The sequence below is a fragment of the Acartia tonsa genome, chromosome 4 (genome assembly GCF_053477335.1).
Source record: "Acartia tonsa isolate MP-2025a chromosome 4, ASM5347733v1, whole genome shotgun sequence".
Classification (NCBI taxonomy): domain Eukaryota; kingdom Metazoa; phylum Arthropoda; class Copepoda; order Calanoida; family Acartiidae; genus Acartia; species Acartia tonsa.
Genome location: NC_137263.1, coordinates 10057428 through 10071523, shown reverse-complemented (window position 1 = coordinate 10071523; position 14096 = coordinate 10057428). Strand labels below are relative to the sequence as shown.

Below are 14096 nucleotides of genomic sequence, written 5' to 3'. Positions count from 1 at the left end.
CTGGTGTAAGATCCAAGTGATGATATATCCATTCCGATTTCATACGCTTAAAATATTTAAAAACATACTTTTTAAATTTTTTTTTATTTTCATTTAGAATTCTGGGAAAATTGTAAAACATTTCATATGTGATATATGCTTAAAGAACTAAAAAAAATATTTTGAATGTAAACCAACGAAATTTTAGTTTATAACATACTTTTTAATTCAACAGAATGTAAAATATTTGTATAGTTATTTCTCGCATCGTATTATAAACGGCTTTCCGCGGATATAGAAAGTACAATTATGAGATTAAAACTAGTTTTTTGGCCCCGAGGTGCCGAAGGTACCGGCTAAAAAAACTGTTTTTAATCTTATGATTGTACATTTCTATATTCGTAGAAAGCTGGATATAATACGATGCTAGACATAGTTTTTTCGTATGGATGAGAACCGGCTCCTATCCACCGGATTCGAGTGAATACGAGAAAAAATATTTAAACTTGAATTTGACAGTCAATATCCACTTAACTTTGTTTTCCTAGAAAATCCTATGAATCATGAATTCATTAGCTTCAATGCATAACTCACAGACATACAAACACACACACACACACCAAACATGGCTTTTCCCTTAAATTTTAAGGCATCCCTACTCTTAGTACACAGTCACACACGCACAGAGGTTGGGATAAAAATTACAAAAATCAATTTATCTATGAAGTCAGATTTATTATTTAATGAAATAAAGGCGTTTCTAATTTCTAAAACCTGCATATGTATAACTTTAAAGTTCTGTATTGATTTGTAAAAAGTTCTAAATAATCTGAAATTTTTTTTTATTTGTTTTGATGAATTCTTATGTATTTCTAATTTTTAGAAGATCAGGACAGTACACATATTACACATTTAAAGTGTTTTCACGAAGTTGTAAATTTCTGCTTTTCTTTTGTTTTACATCTAGTATTAATACAAACTCCTGTATCGTGTATGTTCCTTAAAATATTTGATACAAATGATCAAAGAGTAAAAAAAAACTTTTGTGTATAGTCCCTTTCGTAACATCGCACCTTATGGGGCGATGTTACGAAAGGGACTATTCCCAAACTTTTTAATTTCTAGTTTTATTAATTAGATTTTACAGAAATGTAAAAACATTGTTAAAACACAATAATATTCGTCAGGTAAAAAACTGTGCTAAGCGCACAAATATTCTAAATATTTGAAAATTGACAGTTGTATCGTTTATCAAATGTTGTCGCGTCTTTGCACACGGAAAAAAGGCATTCATTGGAAACAAAATTTACCTGTGTACTATAGCTTCTGTACAAGTTTTTCAAACTGGTCACATGATAAGGATATTTTCTTGGGTGCAAAAAGTGAACCGTGTAGACTTTTTGTGAGGATCAAACTCAATTAATATCCTATAATACAAAGTAGTAAAATTTTTCTGGATGAAGCTTAAGAATTCAATAACGTCTGGACAGATTGATTTCTCTCTTTTAGGGAAGCTTCACATAATTCCCGGAATGGTTTTAGCTTATCTTAATTTTCAGATTTAGGTCTTGGAATAGTTTTACGTTTCAAATTTTAAAATTCAGAGCCTTTAGATGCTAGGGTACAGCTACTAGTAATCTAATAATCTATGAGACAAAGTAGCTTGATGTCTGTCCGTCCGTCTGTCCGTCCGTCTGTCCGTCCGTCTGTCTGTCCGTCTGTCTGTCCGTCCCTTAAGATTTCGGTAACCATTGAACCGTTTGGATTCTACTCTTCAATGATATACCTACTGGTCCTGTGGTGGTTTTAGGCTTTTTTCTTGTTGGGTAGGACACCCACAACCCTCCCAAAAACAAAAAAATCCCTCACCATTTTTTGCAGTTAATTTAAACTGTGGTGGTTGCAGCACCAGAGGTACTTATTTTTTTTAAATTACATCTTTTGGCAAAGCCCCTAGAGGCTAGGGGGCGAAGCCGCTACTTTAAAATAAGAGAATATAATTTCAATCAAAAGGGTGTTCTACATTTGCACTCTAATCTAGCACACTTTTGTTTTTATCTTTTAGTTTGTTAATTTATCTATTTTATTTCATAAATTTACCAAGGACGTCCAAGCTTTTTTAATTGGGGGGGGGGGTGTCACCCTTTTTCCCCTTCCCCTCTTGGACGTCCCTATTCCAGTTTTATTTACGAGTGTTTTTATTCGTGAAATCACAATTAGAATTATGTAGACAAACCTTCCCTGAAAAGCATCGTTTAATAAGATGACATTGACACTGTAACAATTTTCTCTTAATTTTGCCGCATCATTTCTAAATTTACTTTGTTTTCTAGAAAATACACCAGAATTGCAATTTTATTTTGGCCATCACTTCCGCTAATAAACATTATTATACACTATACAGTTATCAGGATCGCAAATTTGTGCTAAAACAGAAACTGTCGTGCTTCCTTTTTAAACACCCATGTAACTTAATTGTTTATGTGCATTTTTTGCGAATTTATGACAGCATGTGGAAGCGATGGCACACAAAATTCTGCAATCTTGACAATTAGCAAAAATATATGCAATAGCTGCCGTTAATAGCTGTTGCTGATTCCTTGAACAATAGGTAACCATACTTATTGTATATATTTATTTATAATCTGTAGTTGGAACCGCACTTTTAACAAAATGACAGCTAAGCTGCGGCTGATCTAAATCTAAAAACAAAAATGAAATTCAGCTGTCAGTTTGGAGGCCGTGATCGAAAAAAGTATACACAAGTTTCCCCATAAAAAAAATAATGTAATATCTTCAAACTGGCATTAAAAAATCAACTTCCTACAAGTACCATTCATCGGCAGCCTAATTTGCAATCGGTAAACAATTTTTTTAATGAAAATTTTTGTGGCAGATTTCAAATTATTTATAATAGAAATATAAGACTTTCGATTAATAGAAAGAAATTTATATGAACTTGTACAATTAAAGAAATTGAATTAGTAAAAGCAAGCAAAGCACTGTAGTGTGGGGAAAAATGGGGATGACTATGATGATTAATTAGTATAAATATTATGATGTTAAAAATCAGTATATAATCTAATTCATGTTTTGAATCTTGGTAACGCTTCGGGTACAAGTCCTTAACACGTAACCTACTAACCATTGATCATATCTGCATTCTTTTGAATTGCTGTGTGACGCGCTCAATCGCCTAACACCCATTAGACAACCAACCCTTTGATTGTACGACCTTTAGCTGAGAAGTCCTTACTGTGCTTGGTAATAAGTTGCGCCTGTTTGGGCCAAGACATTCTCCCCACTCTAAATATTTATTTCGCGCATCTTACATAGTAGTAGGAACCATTTAACGTCTTTAGTTCTGACGCGGTGTCGGACCGAGAACCTATCACCTACCCCACACCGAGCGGATGTGCTACGTGTTAAGCCACGGTCCCAGGTTATCTTATTCTTGTCAGTGTTTCTCTGAAATGTTTCTTTTATATCTATTGTTGCAATTCTTGTGAAATCAGGGATCTTAAGGGATAAGTCAATGGACGATATATTGATGTACATCCCCAATGATGATACACAAAATTCCCTCATCTGCAGTTACTGGTTGAAACGTTTGGACACTCATCTTAATGAATCAACCAATCAAAATTTATTAAAAGTCCCCAAAGTAGTTGAGTTAACAAATAAGAAAACGTTATTAAAAACTTTGGGGACTTGTATAATAAACAACTCATTGTCTCCTCTCTACCTGTTGTGAAATAGTGCAGGTGTGCACATATTTTCCTTTCCTTTTTTACACGCACAACTGTTGTATAAAGCGTCACTTCCCCAACACTGTCTGTCTCAATGTAACTAGTTATTTTTGTAAATTGTTTTTTTTTTTCAATTCCTCTTCCCCTTTCTACTATATCTTACATACTCTCCTTTTTTTGCAAAGCTTTCCTTTCTGTATTTTTTTTTTGAGGGGCTTACACTTGCTGCGATACAACTCTAGATACAACTCTAGATACAACTCTAGATACAACTCTAGATACAACTCTAAATACAACTCTAGATACAACTCTATATACAACTCTAGAAACAACTCTAGATACAACTCTAGATACAACTCTAGATACAACTCTAGAAACAACTCTAGATACAACTCTAGATACAACTCTCCTTGTTTTCATTTGTTTCCAAAATGTCCTGGAATTTAAGGGGGGTTTAAAATAGTATTTTTCATCTATTTCATAAAATGATAGTTTAAAATAATAGAACCGATGAAGTTTTGCTCTTGTATTTGTTTACTGATTGGCAACTTTATATAAAACTAAGTTTATTGCACAAATAAGATTTTTTGCCTAGTATTTGTTTTTATTCATGTACACCCTAAGTTTAGTATATAGTACTTACTATTTCCTGAGAACTACTGGCCAGGTAAAGAACAGAGTGGGGGGATATCCCAAATACATTTTTTGGCCAGCTTTCAAGTCTCAATTTTGAAAAACAAACTGAAAAGAGTGAACAGTCTAGTAACATTTGTCCGTGCAAACGAAAGTGTCTAGAAAGTTCATCCATACGTAATCACACTGAACTTTAACTTTATTAAAGCATCAGAAATATGAAAACTGGATTAGAAGATCAAGAGCAGGACCTGAGTCAGGTCAGGGACAAGCCGCCGCTGCCGCCAGAGCTAAAACAGCGGCCGCTAAGCCCCAGCTGTTCAAGAAAAATGACAAGATCACCGACAAACTTTTTTGACACCCAACCGCCGGTTGGATTTAACGTACAGCCTGTGTCTGGCTTGTTGCGGCCACGTCCAATGGCGCCGACTCCAGAACAGGAAGTGGCCAGGATACTTAGCTTCAACGCGCCACCCAAGAGAAATTCTGTAGTCAATATGCAAACTGCACCGCAAGATTGTAATGATGACCAACTACGTTTCCGTCCAATTTCACCACCAGTGTATGGCTGTCATGATGGTGGTATACAGGAGCGGCCCATGTCACCGCCACCCTTGCTGCCATTGTCTGCGGCTGGCCAGACAGGCATGGATTCTGACGATAATGATGATTTAATTATAAGATTTTCGCCTGTTCTACATTCAGAATCAATGGATACAGATTCAAGTTCAGAGAGCCAGTCTAAAGAATCATTAGATAGTCCAAGCCCTGCTCCCAAGAGAGGTGAACAACAAAGGCCTGCTTCAATGCCTGCAGAAATTGCTCATTTTTCTACTTTCCTTGGCCCATTTGGTCCGGCGCCAGGCACAGCTAGGCAGGCTGGTGAACTTGATGCTTCTGTCAACGCCCGACCTTTGTCACCTCAGTTGCAACGGTCTAAGAGATTAAGCAGCCGACCAATGTCACCAACATTTATGTCAGGTAGTTTTAAACATTTTTTAATATTTCAGTAGTAAATTTTATTTTTAAAAATATTACATCTATTAATAAAATGAATGCAGATTTAATGAATCAGGTTATTTGAAGTAAAATAGTTCTTATTTGACAGGTGCTAGTCAAGGTAGCAGGCCAACCTCTCCAATCTGTGGTCGGACCACATCACTTCGACCGACCTCTCCGCTTCCATTCGCCAGCATAGCAACAAGATCATTCTCACCAAAGACAGTGCAGCCACCGGACAACAAATCCTCCAGATTTGTCAACTACACAAACTTCCAGACCCCGCTCAACAAGGACGACCAGTTCAAGGATTTTCTGCAATTGAAAAGAAAGGTGCCGCGTCCATCCTCCAGCGTTCTGGTTGAGCCAAAGTGGCAGGTAAGATATCACTAGATACGTTATTTAAATTCGGTAAATACATAGATAATCACATTGAAAAAAGATAGGCTTTGAGAAATTAATAAAACAAAGTTATTCTACATTTTGAAATATTATGTTAAAAACACGAAACCTTTCAATTCACCTTTTACAAAAGTACACAAAAAAAACTTCTCAATAGAAAATTTGAATTTCTGTAAAATACATAAAAAAAACATTTAAATGTCTACAGTTGCTATGCTTTCTAAACGACAAAAATCATCCTGAAGTGTTTCACAACAAATAGTACACTTGTCTATATCAACTATCAGAGCTATGCGCTACGGACGCACAGGCAGAATTGTGGAAATTTGGATTTTGGATCGACCAAACATAACTGTAAAAAATGTTCGCTTTTAAAGAGTATAAACTAAATAAAACAATTGCAAATTTGAACAAATAAGATAAGTTATAACCCTATAGAAAATCATTACGAAATTATAAAATAGTTTCTAGTATTTAATAATACATAACTACAATTTTAATTTAAAGTAATTCAGGCATCATTCTATTCTAAATAATTTATTAGAACTCGATGATTTGAAAAATTAAGGTTTTCTGAAAAGTTTGAATTCGACATTCATGAATCAAAATGTAAAGTCAGAAATATAGTGATATAGATAAGAAATTGGATAATTATTTTAATTTTATTGTTTCAGCTAGTAAAGCTTTATAATTAAACTAGTCTGGATATAAAATTCAAACCCCCCTCTCAACTAATTATTATGTCTCGAGGGGGTGTTCACTGGTCCCGCCCTCACCCCTGACTTGTTTTTTTCGGATCAGTTGGGGGTTTTGGATGTGAGACAGGTCTGTGCTACCCATCCCACCTCCTATTTTCAGACAAAATAAGGATAATTGAGTTAATTATTCAATCCATATATCCAAGAAACAAAACTTTTATTATATCAAATATCCTATGCCTCTATCCTTGTGTAAAGTATTCTTTATCTTCTCTTACTGAGAATACGTTAGTCAGGCTATTCAACAAATGTTCGGTTGGCATACCAATAACAACACTAAAAAGTATCTTAACATTGTTACTTTTGGCATGTTAGAATCGTTTTATCGATTTTTAACCTTCCAAGAGGATTCATATAACAATAGTTTATATATTTAGGGTACAGACGTCTTCTTTAAATATGTAGATTTTTTGTTATTTTGGCATTAATATTTCACCATGTTATAAAGATTCTATTCATAATTTTTAAGTATTGAAATGGGATTCTTAAAGCATAATAAGGAACATTGGTTTATGTGAAGCTACTCTTTAATCAAGCCAGCATCCTGTATTCCATCAATCTTGCTTGCTTGTCTGATTGTCTAAGTTATAAAGCTTCGCTTTTTGGATGTTGTCATCCGTGGTTTGTATGGACATTATTTATTTTAAAACTATTTTTTACCAAATTCAATTTACAAATTAAAAACCTTATGATTTCAAATGTTAGGTTTGGTTTTATTGTGTCTTTATTAAGCCAATCTAATATAATTTTTTCTCCTGTTTATAAGAAAGTTAAACAATTGAAATAATATATAGATTAATTTTGTTTATTAGTGCAATTTATCAAAATGTACTAGTAAGTATTTTGTATTTTTGTCAAAGTATCTTTTTTCTCAACTATTTACAGGATCTAATTTAAATACGAGACAATACTCAGAAAGAAAATAAAGAACGATGAAGAGAAAGAGAGAGGGAAAGGGAAAGGGCGATACAAGAGAAATAATTGGAGAAGAAAGGGGAATTCCGATTTAAACGAGAGATCCGTTTAGTGGCTTAAGCCTTTATTTCATGTAAAATAACTAAAATTGCTTTTTATAAAAAGAAATTCTTAATCTTTATAACTTTTGAATACGTTTTTTATACATATGTATTTTGAAATAAGGGTATTTTATATTTTTATATGACATATGGTTATTTTGGTAAAATTTAAATTGCTGTTTTATGAGAACTACTTGCCTAGCACCAAAAAGTACGTGAATAAACGAGGTAGAAGAGGGGAGTCCGCCTTGGCACTTTCAGTGCATACAACTATAACGTTACATCTTATAATGAGAGAGAGGGGGGGGGGGCAGAGATTGGGGGTCTTTTTTAGATGAGATATAGAGTGTAGAAAGAAAGGGCTTTTTATAAGTGACACAGACTAAACAGACTAACAGTCAATCTTTGAACGACAACTAGTTAATACATATAAGCAAGAAACTGAACTAAAAACTTTGAAAAAAGTGACAAAAAATGTCAAATTTTCCACCACAAATTGTCATAACCACTCCAACGGTAATAATTTATTTTTTGTAAGAAAACATTATCTGCAAAATGAATGTTTCTTAATAAATTGTTTACGCAAATTATTACACCGAAACTGATGATAACAATTCAATTTAATATTTGTTTTTTTTTTATTTTTCTTATAAAATGATTTACGTCTGTTCAATACTTACTTGTAATAAACCTAAAATATATAAGACATTTTTTGAAATGAAAATATTTTTATAAAATGTTACAAAATGTTGAAATAATGTCTACAAGTTGTGCAATGCTTCCAACAATATTTTTCTGATGAAAGTAAACAACAGCTGAGTGTGTGCGTGTGTGGGTGTGTGTCCAAGCAAAAGTTAATATATAGGCCTTACTGCACCATGATTCATTCAGTTTTCAACATTCTTTCAAAGTGTTATCACAGTTTTTTATATAATATAGACAATACAAAATTATAAAACTTAAAAGATTATAAAAATCTGTAGTTATGATAACAGTGAATGATATTATGAATTTGCAGGTTCCTGAGTGGAGCGTGGACGAGGTGGTCATGTGGGTCAACAAGGCCGGCTTCAAGGAGTACTCAGCAGCCTTTGCCGACTCAGCCGTGGACGGTGACATTCTGCTCAGCCTGACAGACGCAGATATCCGTGATGATATTGGTATCAAGAATGGTATTCAGCGCAAGAGATTTATGAGAGAGCTGAAGAATTTAAAGAAAAATGCCGACTATGGCTGCTCGGACGATGATGGGGCAACTGCAAATTTCTTGGCTAAAATCAGTCCGGAATTTAGAGCCTACACATACAATCTTGTCAGCCATGATCTCGCCTATGAGTACCTACTAAGACTTGACCCAACTAGCCTAGAAGATATGCTCAAGTACGTGGGCATCGAGTCAGCCATCCACAGACACAAAATTGTGGAGGCTGTTATGATTGCTAGCGAAGAAGAGGACTCGAACTACAACATGCTTGACAGACTTTACCTGGATTCATCGGAGCCAACAGATGTGTACATCAGTTACCCCCGCAGGGGTGGTGCAGAGCTCGCCTCCTTGATCTCTATGCAAATGCAAATGCGCGGCTACTCAGTTATTTCCGCGCCCAACGACGGCCTAACAGTATCGGAAGGAGTGAAAAATCAAGTGAGAGAATCCAAGTTTTATGTGCTTATAATGCCAGCAGGCGCCCTGAATGATTGTCTGCGCAGGGATGAACAGTGCCGCCTGTATTGGGAGCTGTGTACCGCCCTGCAGCATGGCATCAACATAATACCTGTCTCCCTGGACTTCCAGTGGCCGGAACCAACAGAGCTACCTGAGGAAATCCGCGGCCTCTGCTATTACAACAGTGTCCGCTGGGTGCACGACTACCAGACTGCCTGTATCGACAAACTGGACAAATTTATGCGCCAGGACCCGAGCTTGCTGCGCACCAACACCGACTCCCCAGCAACTATACTGACCAGATCCGGCAGGTCCACGCCTCAAGTGCAGCTGGCCGCCTCTCCGAGGCTAAAGTCTCGCCGACGGAGTAGAACCCCAAGTGTGGATTCTGCACTAGGATTTTCTCCAGCACCCAGTACTACACACCTTCCAGGTTCTTCATAATCAGTGAAGATAGAACTCTAATGTAGCAAAGTGAATCATAGAGTAGATTTGCTCTTTAAAGTATAAATTTAGATTTAACCAAGAAACTCTAATTGTAATAGTTGCTCTACAATTATTTACTCTGAATTTTATTTAATTTTTATTGTTTGTAATAGTTATCAAATGTTATGATTAAAAATTGTGCTTCACCTAAAAAATAAAATAAATACTATAGAGATATGAATCATGTTTTTTCATTATTATTATTAATTTTATAAACATGTAGAGTAAGAGGAAGTGTTTGTCATTTTTAATTATTTTAGAAATTCCATTGAAAACAAAGTTCCCATTTTGGGTGGATATGTTAATATTGAATTAGAAAATTCAAAATATTTATTTATGTCATAGTCAAGAAAAACCGAGAGTATACAAGTTGACATTCATCTGTTTTTAAAATTTTTTGAAAATGTATATAAATTTTATTTATTTGTAGAAAAGGGGTAAAAAAGTACGTACAGAGTATATAAACAAGAAAAACACTAAAGGATATGACATTCTATCAATAGAAATAACATAAATCGGCTCAGTAATTTTTGTCATAAATTCACTTGTCATAAGTACACTTGTCATAAATATATTTGTCATAAAAGTACACTTGTCCTAAAAACATTTGTCATAAAGGTACATTTGTCATAAAAACATTTGTCATAAAGGTACGTTTGTCATAAAAACATTTGTCATACAGGAACATTTGTCATTAAGGTATATTTGTCATAAAAATATTTGTCATAAAGATACGTTTGTCATAAAGGTACATTTGTCATAAAAGACATTTGTCATAAAGGTACGTTTGACATAAATTACTGGTACCCAAAGTTTTATGCTAGTACCCAAAGTTTGGTAATTTCCTCTTAGAATTTTTTTTCAATTTTAAAAATTTTAGTACCCCCGACAGAACTATGAACTCTGGCCGCACCGCTCAGCTCCCTAGCCTGCCTAGCCGCAGCACTTGGCCCCTTTGTCTGTCTAGCCGCAGCGCTCGGCTCCCTGCCTGCCTAGCTGCAGCGCTCGGCTCCCTAGCCTATAACCTAACCTAAAATAGTTGTTCTCTGTCAGGGGGGGGGGGGTGTACTCAAATTTTCAAAATGAAAAAAAAAATTTATGACAAATGTTTTTATGACAAACGTACCTTTATGGCAAATGTTTTTTTATGACAAGTGTACTCTTATGACAAACGTACCTTTATGACAAATGTTTTTATGACAAGTGTACCTTTATGACAAATGTAATTATGACAAATATATTTATGACAAGTATATTTATGACAAGTGATTTTATGACAAAAATTATTGAGCCCATAAATCTATGTACAGGCTCCTTGAAACACGTGTCTGGGTTCTTCAGAGATAAGACGATGTACAAATCCCCATGAAGATAACATCAATACCCTTTCTACAGATTAAGATTATTGGTTGATAAGCTAGGACACTGCTACTTTGAACCTTTGAAGATAAAGCTTTTGGTACTAGTATAATTTAGAATAAAAATCTTTAACGAATAACTGCTCAAATAGTTAATTTTCATTTAGGTGTATTTTTTATCCCCAAAGCATTTAATGTAATAAATTGTAACAAAAACTGATAAAAGACGGTTTTTCGGCGGTTAATAATTAGCTAGAAGTAGATATTTCAATCAGATATATGTTTTAGTGAGCTGGCTGTGCAACACTGAATTTTTTTCGGGGGGGGGGGGGGTCGTTATTACCAACACCCCCTAGCTACCCTCCCTTTTTTCTTCCTTTCTAGCTTTAATTCATGCCCTTTTTATCAAAATTATTTTAATTACATAACTATGTATAATGTATTTTGTACATAAATTAAACTCATTATATAATCACGCGGGCATTAAAGTAAGCCTAGAAGATTTCTTTGATTTCAGTTCGAGCATTTTTTTTTGTTATCTGGGAATATTTATAAACTTCCTAAAAATATGAAAAAGCGATTTAATAAAAATTAGAAGAAAATTAGCCCCGAGAAAATCGTTCTACGAAGTAGAATGATGTCTGTCCTTCCAACCTTCCTTAAGATCTCGTTTGATGCTAACCCCCCCAACCCCCCCGGGAAAAGGGGGTCCATAAAAGGACGAGAACTCCAAATTATAAAAAAGCCTTTTTACATTACTATTACAATTAATATATTTAAATTCTCTCTAAGGACCGAGCCAAAGTATTATACAATAAGAGAGGTTTTTTTCTAGCTAGAAATAAATTGGGTTGTGCTTTAAGATTGTTGCCTTTTTTTGTAATATTGTGAAAACGTTGTTATCTCGCGACAAGACAAATATTTCCGGAAATTCCAGTAAAATCCATTCACAAATACTTACTAGGTGTTCATGCAATTCAAAATAAAATATAAATAGAATATTTGTTGACTATTTTATGTTATGATTACCTCTCATTATTTTTTGCCTACGAAAACCAAAAACCATTAAAAAACATAATTTTATTCTTTGTGTAGTTTCTGTTAAAATATTAGGTGCCAATATTATCATAAAATGTTACTAATTTAATTATTCTATGGATGTCGATTTAATTTAAGTTAAAATACAGATAAAAATGTTGTTGATTTGAAGGAACTTAAATTAGTTCAAGAGCAAATTTATAATAAATTGACATTTTATTTGTATAAGAAGATTCAATATTGGAAGTCTAGTTTTGAAGCAAAAATTTTCTACAGTTTTGTTCGTTGGTTAGCAATTCTAATTCGAACAATTAGAGTATAGTTTATTTTTCTATTAAATTTTGAGTAGCAAAAGACATAAAAAGGCATAGGATGATAGTCAATACAGATTTTCTAAACTGAAAATAGACAACTGAACTGTAAATTATAATGTTCTCCAAAGTTTTAAAATACGTTCTATCATTCTTTAGTTCCAAAAATTAGGAGACTTCTGTTAAATCTTGATTGGGTTGTATAATCTAGCATTTTATAGAATTCTTATACTTTGATTAATTTGTCTTCTTATAATCAAGGGTGCAGTTTACATCAAATTATCGTCCATTGTCCTAAGAATTATGATCCCTAAGTATAAAAGAAAAAATTTGTATCATCATTTCATCAAAGAGATAGGATATGTGTCTGTCTGTCTGTCTGTGATGCAGCTTGTGACAAAAGATCTCTGGACCATTTGGACTCTTTAGAAAAGCAAGTTATAGGTCTAAAGTCAGTTATTTAGGGTGGTAGAATAACCCTCTAAAGAGAAATGGGCACTTATTGTTTTTAAACGAAAATTAAATGCAGAGTCCTGCTACTCTTGGAGTGAAATGGTAAGGGGCGAAGCCACAAGCTAGTTTAAAAATTAAAGTACATACATTATTTATGTGTATTTTAGCAAGATAAAAAAATAATTAATATATAACAAGTAAACAAGAACAAATGTTAGCGAATGTTTTTGATGAAGTTGATTTAAATTGTATTTTTGTCCGTTTTAGCAAATTGTTATATTGTTATTGTATTTTATTATTTGATTTAAAGGATTTATTTTAAAATTTGCCTACAATCGCCACAGGGCTTTCAAAAATAACTATTGATTTCTTAAAGTGCCTGTCGAGCTCTGAACCACCAACACCCCTCCTTATTAAGTACTTAATTTGCTATGCCTAACCCTTTTGGAAGGTGCTAACCCATCAGGGCCTATGCTTATGGTGCCCTAACCTTGTGGGGCTACCTAAAATAAAATAACAATGTACAGTACACGCGGACTATTTACTTAGGAACTTGAAGAGTAGCTTTGCACCCAATAATTCTAATTCATATTCAGGCTCATTATAATCAACATTCCAGCAAATCTAGGGATACAGGGATAAGACAATAGAATTAGATTATTGTTCTTAAATTTCTGCATTTGCTAGATCAAACCCCATTTAGAAAGGAAGATGTTTAGTTTATTTTTTAGTGCTATTGTCCCTTTCCTCCCTGAGCAAATCTGAATTGGACTAGAGTAGTGAAAGTGCTTTATTTTTGAAGATATTTAGTTTTGTCCAGTTTTCTTTATGTTTGGAATTCAAGTTGTACTGATTATAATTAGACCTTTTGCATCTTAAGGCTGTACATGTTGGTATCACGGGTCCTCAGGGTTGGAAGGAACATAGGCAGGGAGGGTTGGGACATTGGGCTGTTTATTACACTAGTCCCCAAAAATTTATAACATTTTCTTATTCATTGGTACAACAACTTTGGGGACTTTTATTTAATTTTGACTGGTCAGCTTATTAAGTTGAGTGCCCAAACGTTTCAACCATTAATGTTAATCTACAGAACGGGTAATTTTGTATATCATCACTGGGGATGTACATCAATTTATCGGCCATTGTCTTATCCCTTTAGATCCCTGGAGCATAGGAATACAAATTTTAAACAAACAAGGATGACAACATCCATAAGTAGCGAAGCATAAACAATTAAATAAGAAT

At 34.1% G+C, this 14096-nt stretch overlaps 1 protein-coding gene across 1 annotated transcript; it reads left to right on the top strand.

Annotated features, from left to right (window-relative positions):
* The first annotated feature begins 4458 nt into the window (after positions 1–4458).
* Positions 4459–9865, top strand: LOC145315975 (uncharacterized). The gene is made up of 3 exons (XM_080156218.1): positions 4459–5342; positions 5470–5738; positions 8555–9865. The coding sequence occupies exons 1-3, from the start codon at positions 4580–4582 to the stop codon at positions 9644–9646; spliced, it is 2124 nt and encodes a 707-aa protein (XP_080012344.1). The 5' UTR covers positions 4459–4579; the 3' UTR covers positions 9647–9865.
* The last annotated feature ends 4231 nt before the right edge of the window (positions 9866–14096 follow it).

What these genes read in the sequence shown, in the direction of transcription:
- LOC145315975 (XM_080156218.1), top strand. Translation starts at nt 4,580, where the DNA reads ATGAAAACTGGATTAGAAGATCAAGAGCAGGACCTGAGTCAGGTCAGG. An exon ending in GTCACCAACATTTATGTCAG is followed by an intron (nt 5,343 to 5,469) that starts GTAGTTTTAAAC and finishes CTTATTTGACAG; the next exon opens with GTGCTAGTCAAGGTAGCAGG. An exon ending in TGGTTGAGCCAAAGTGGCAG is followed by an intron (nt 5,739 to 8,554) that starts GTAAGATATCAC and finishes ATGAATTTGCAG; the next exon opens with GTTCCTGAGTGGAGCGTGGA.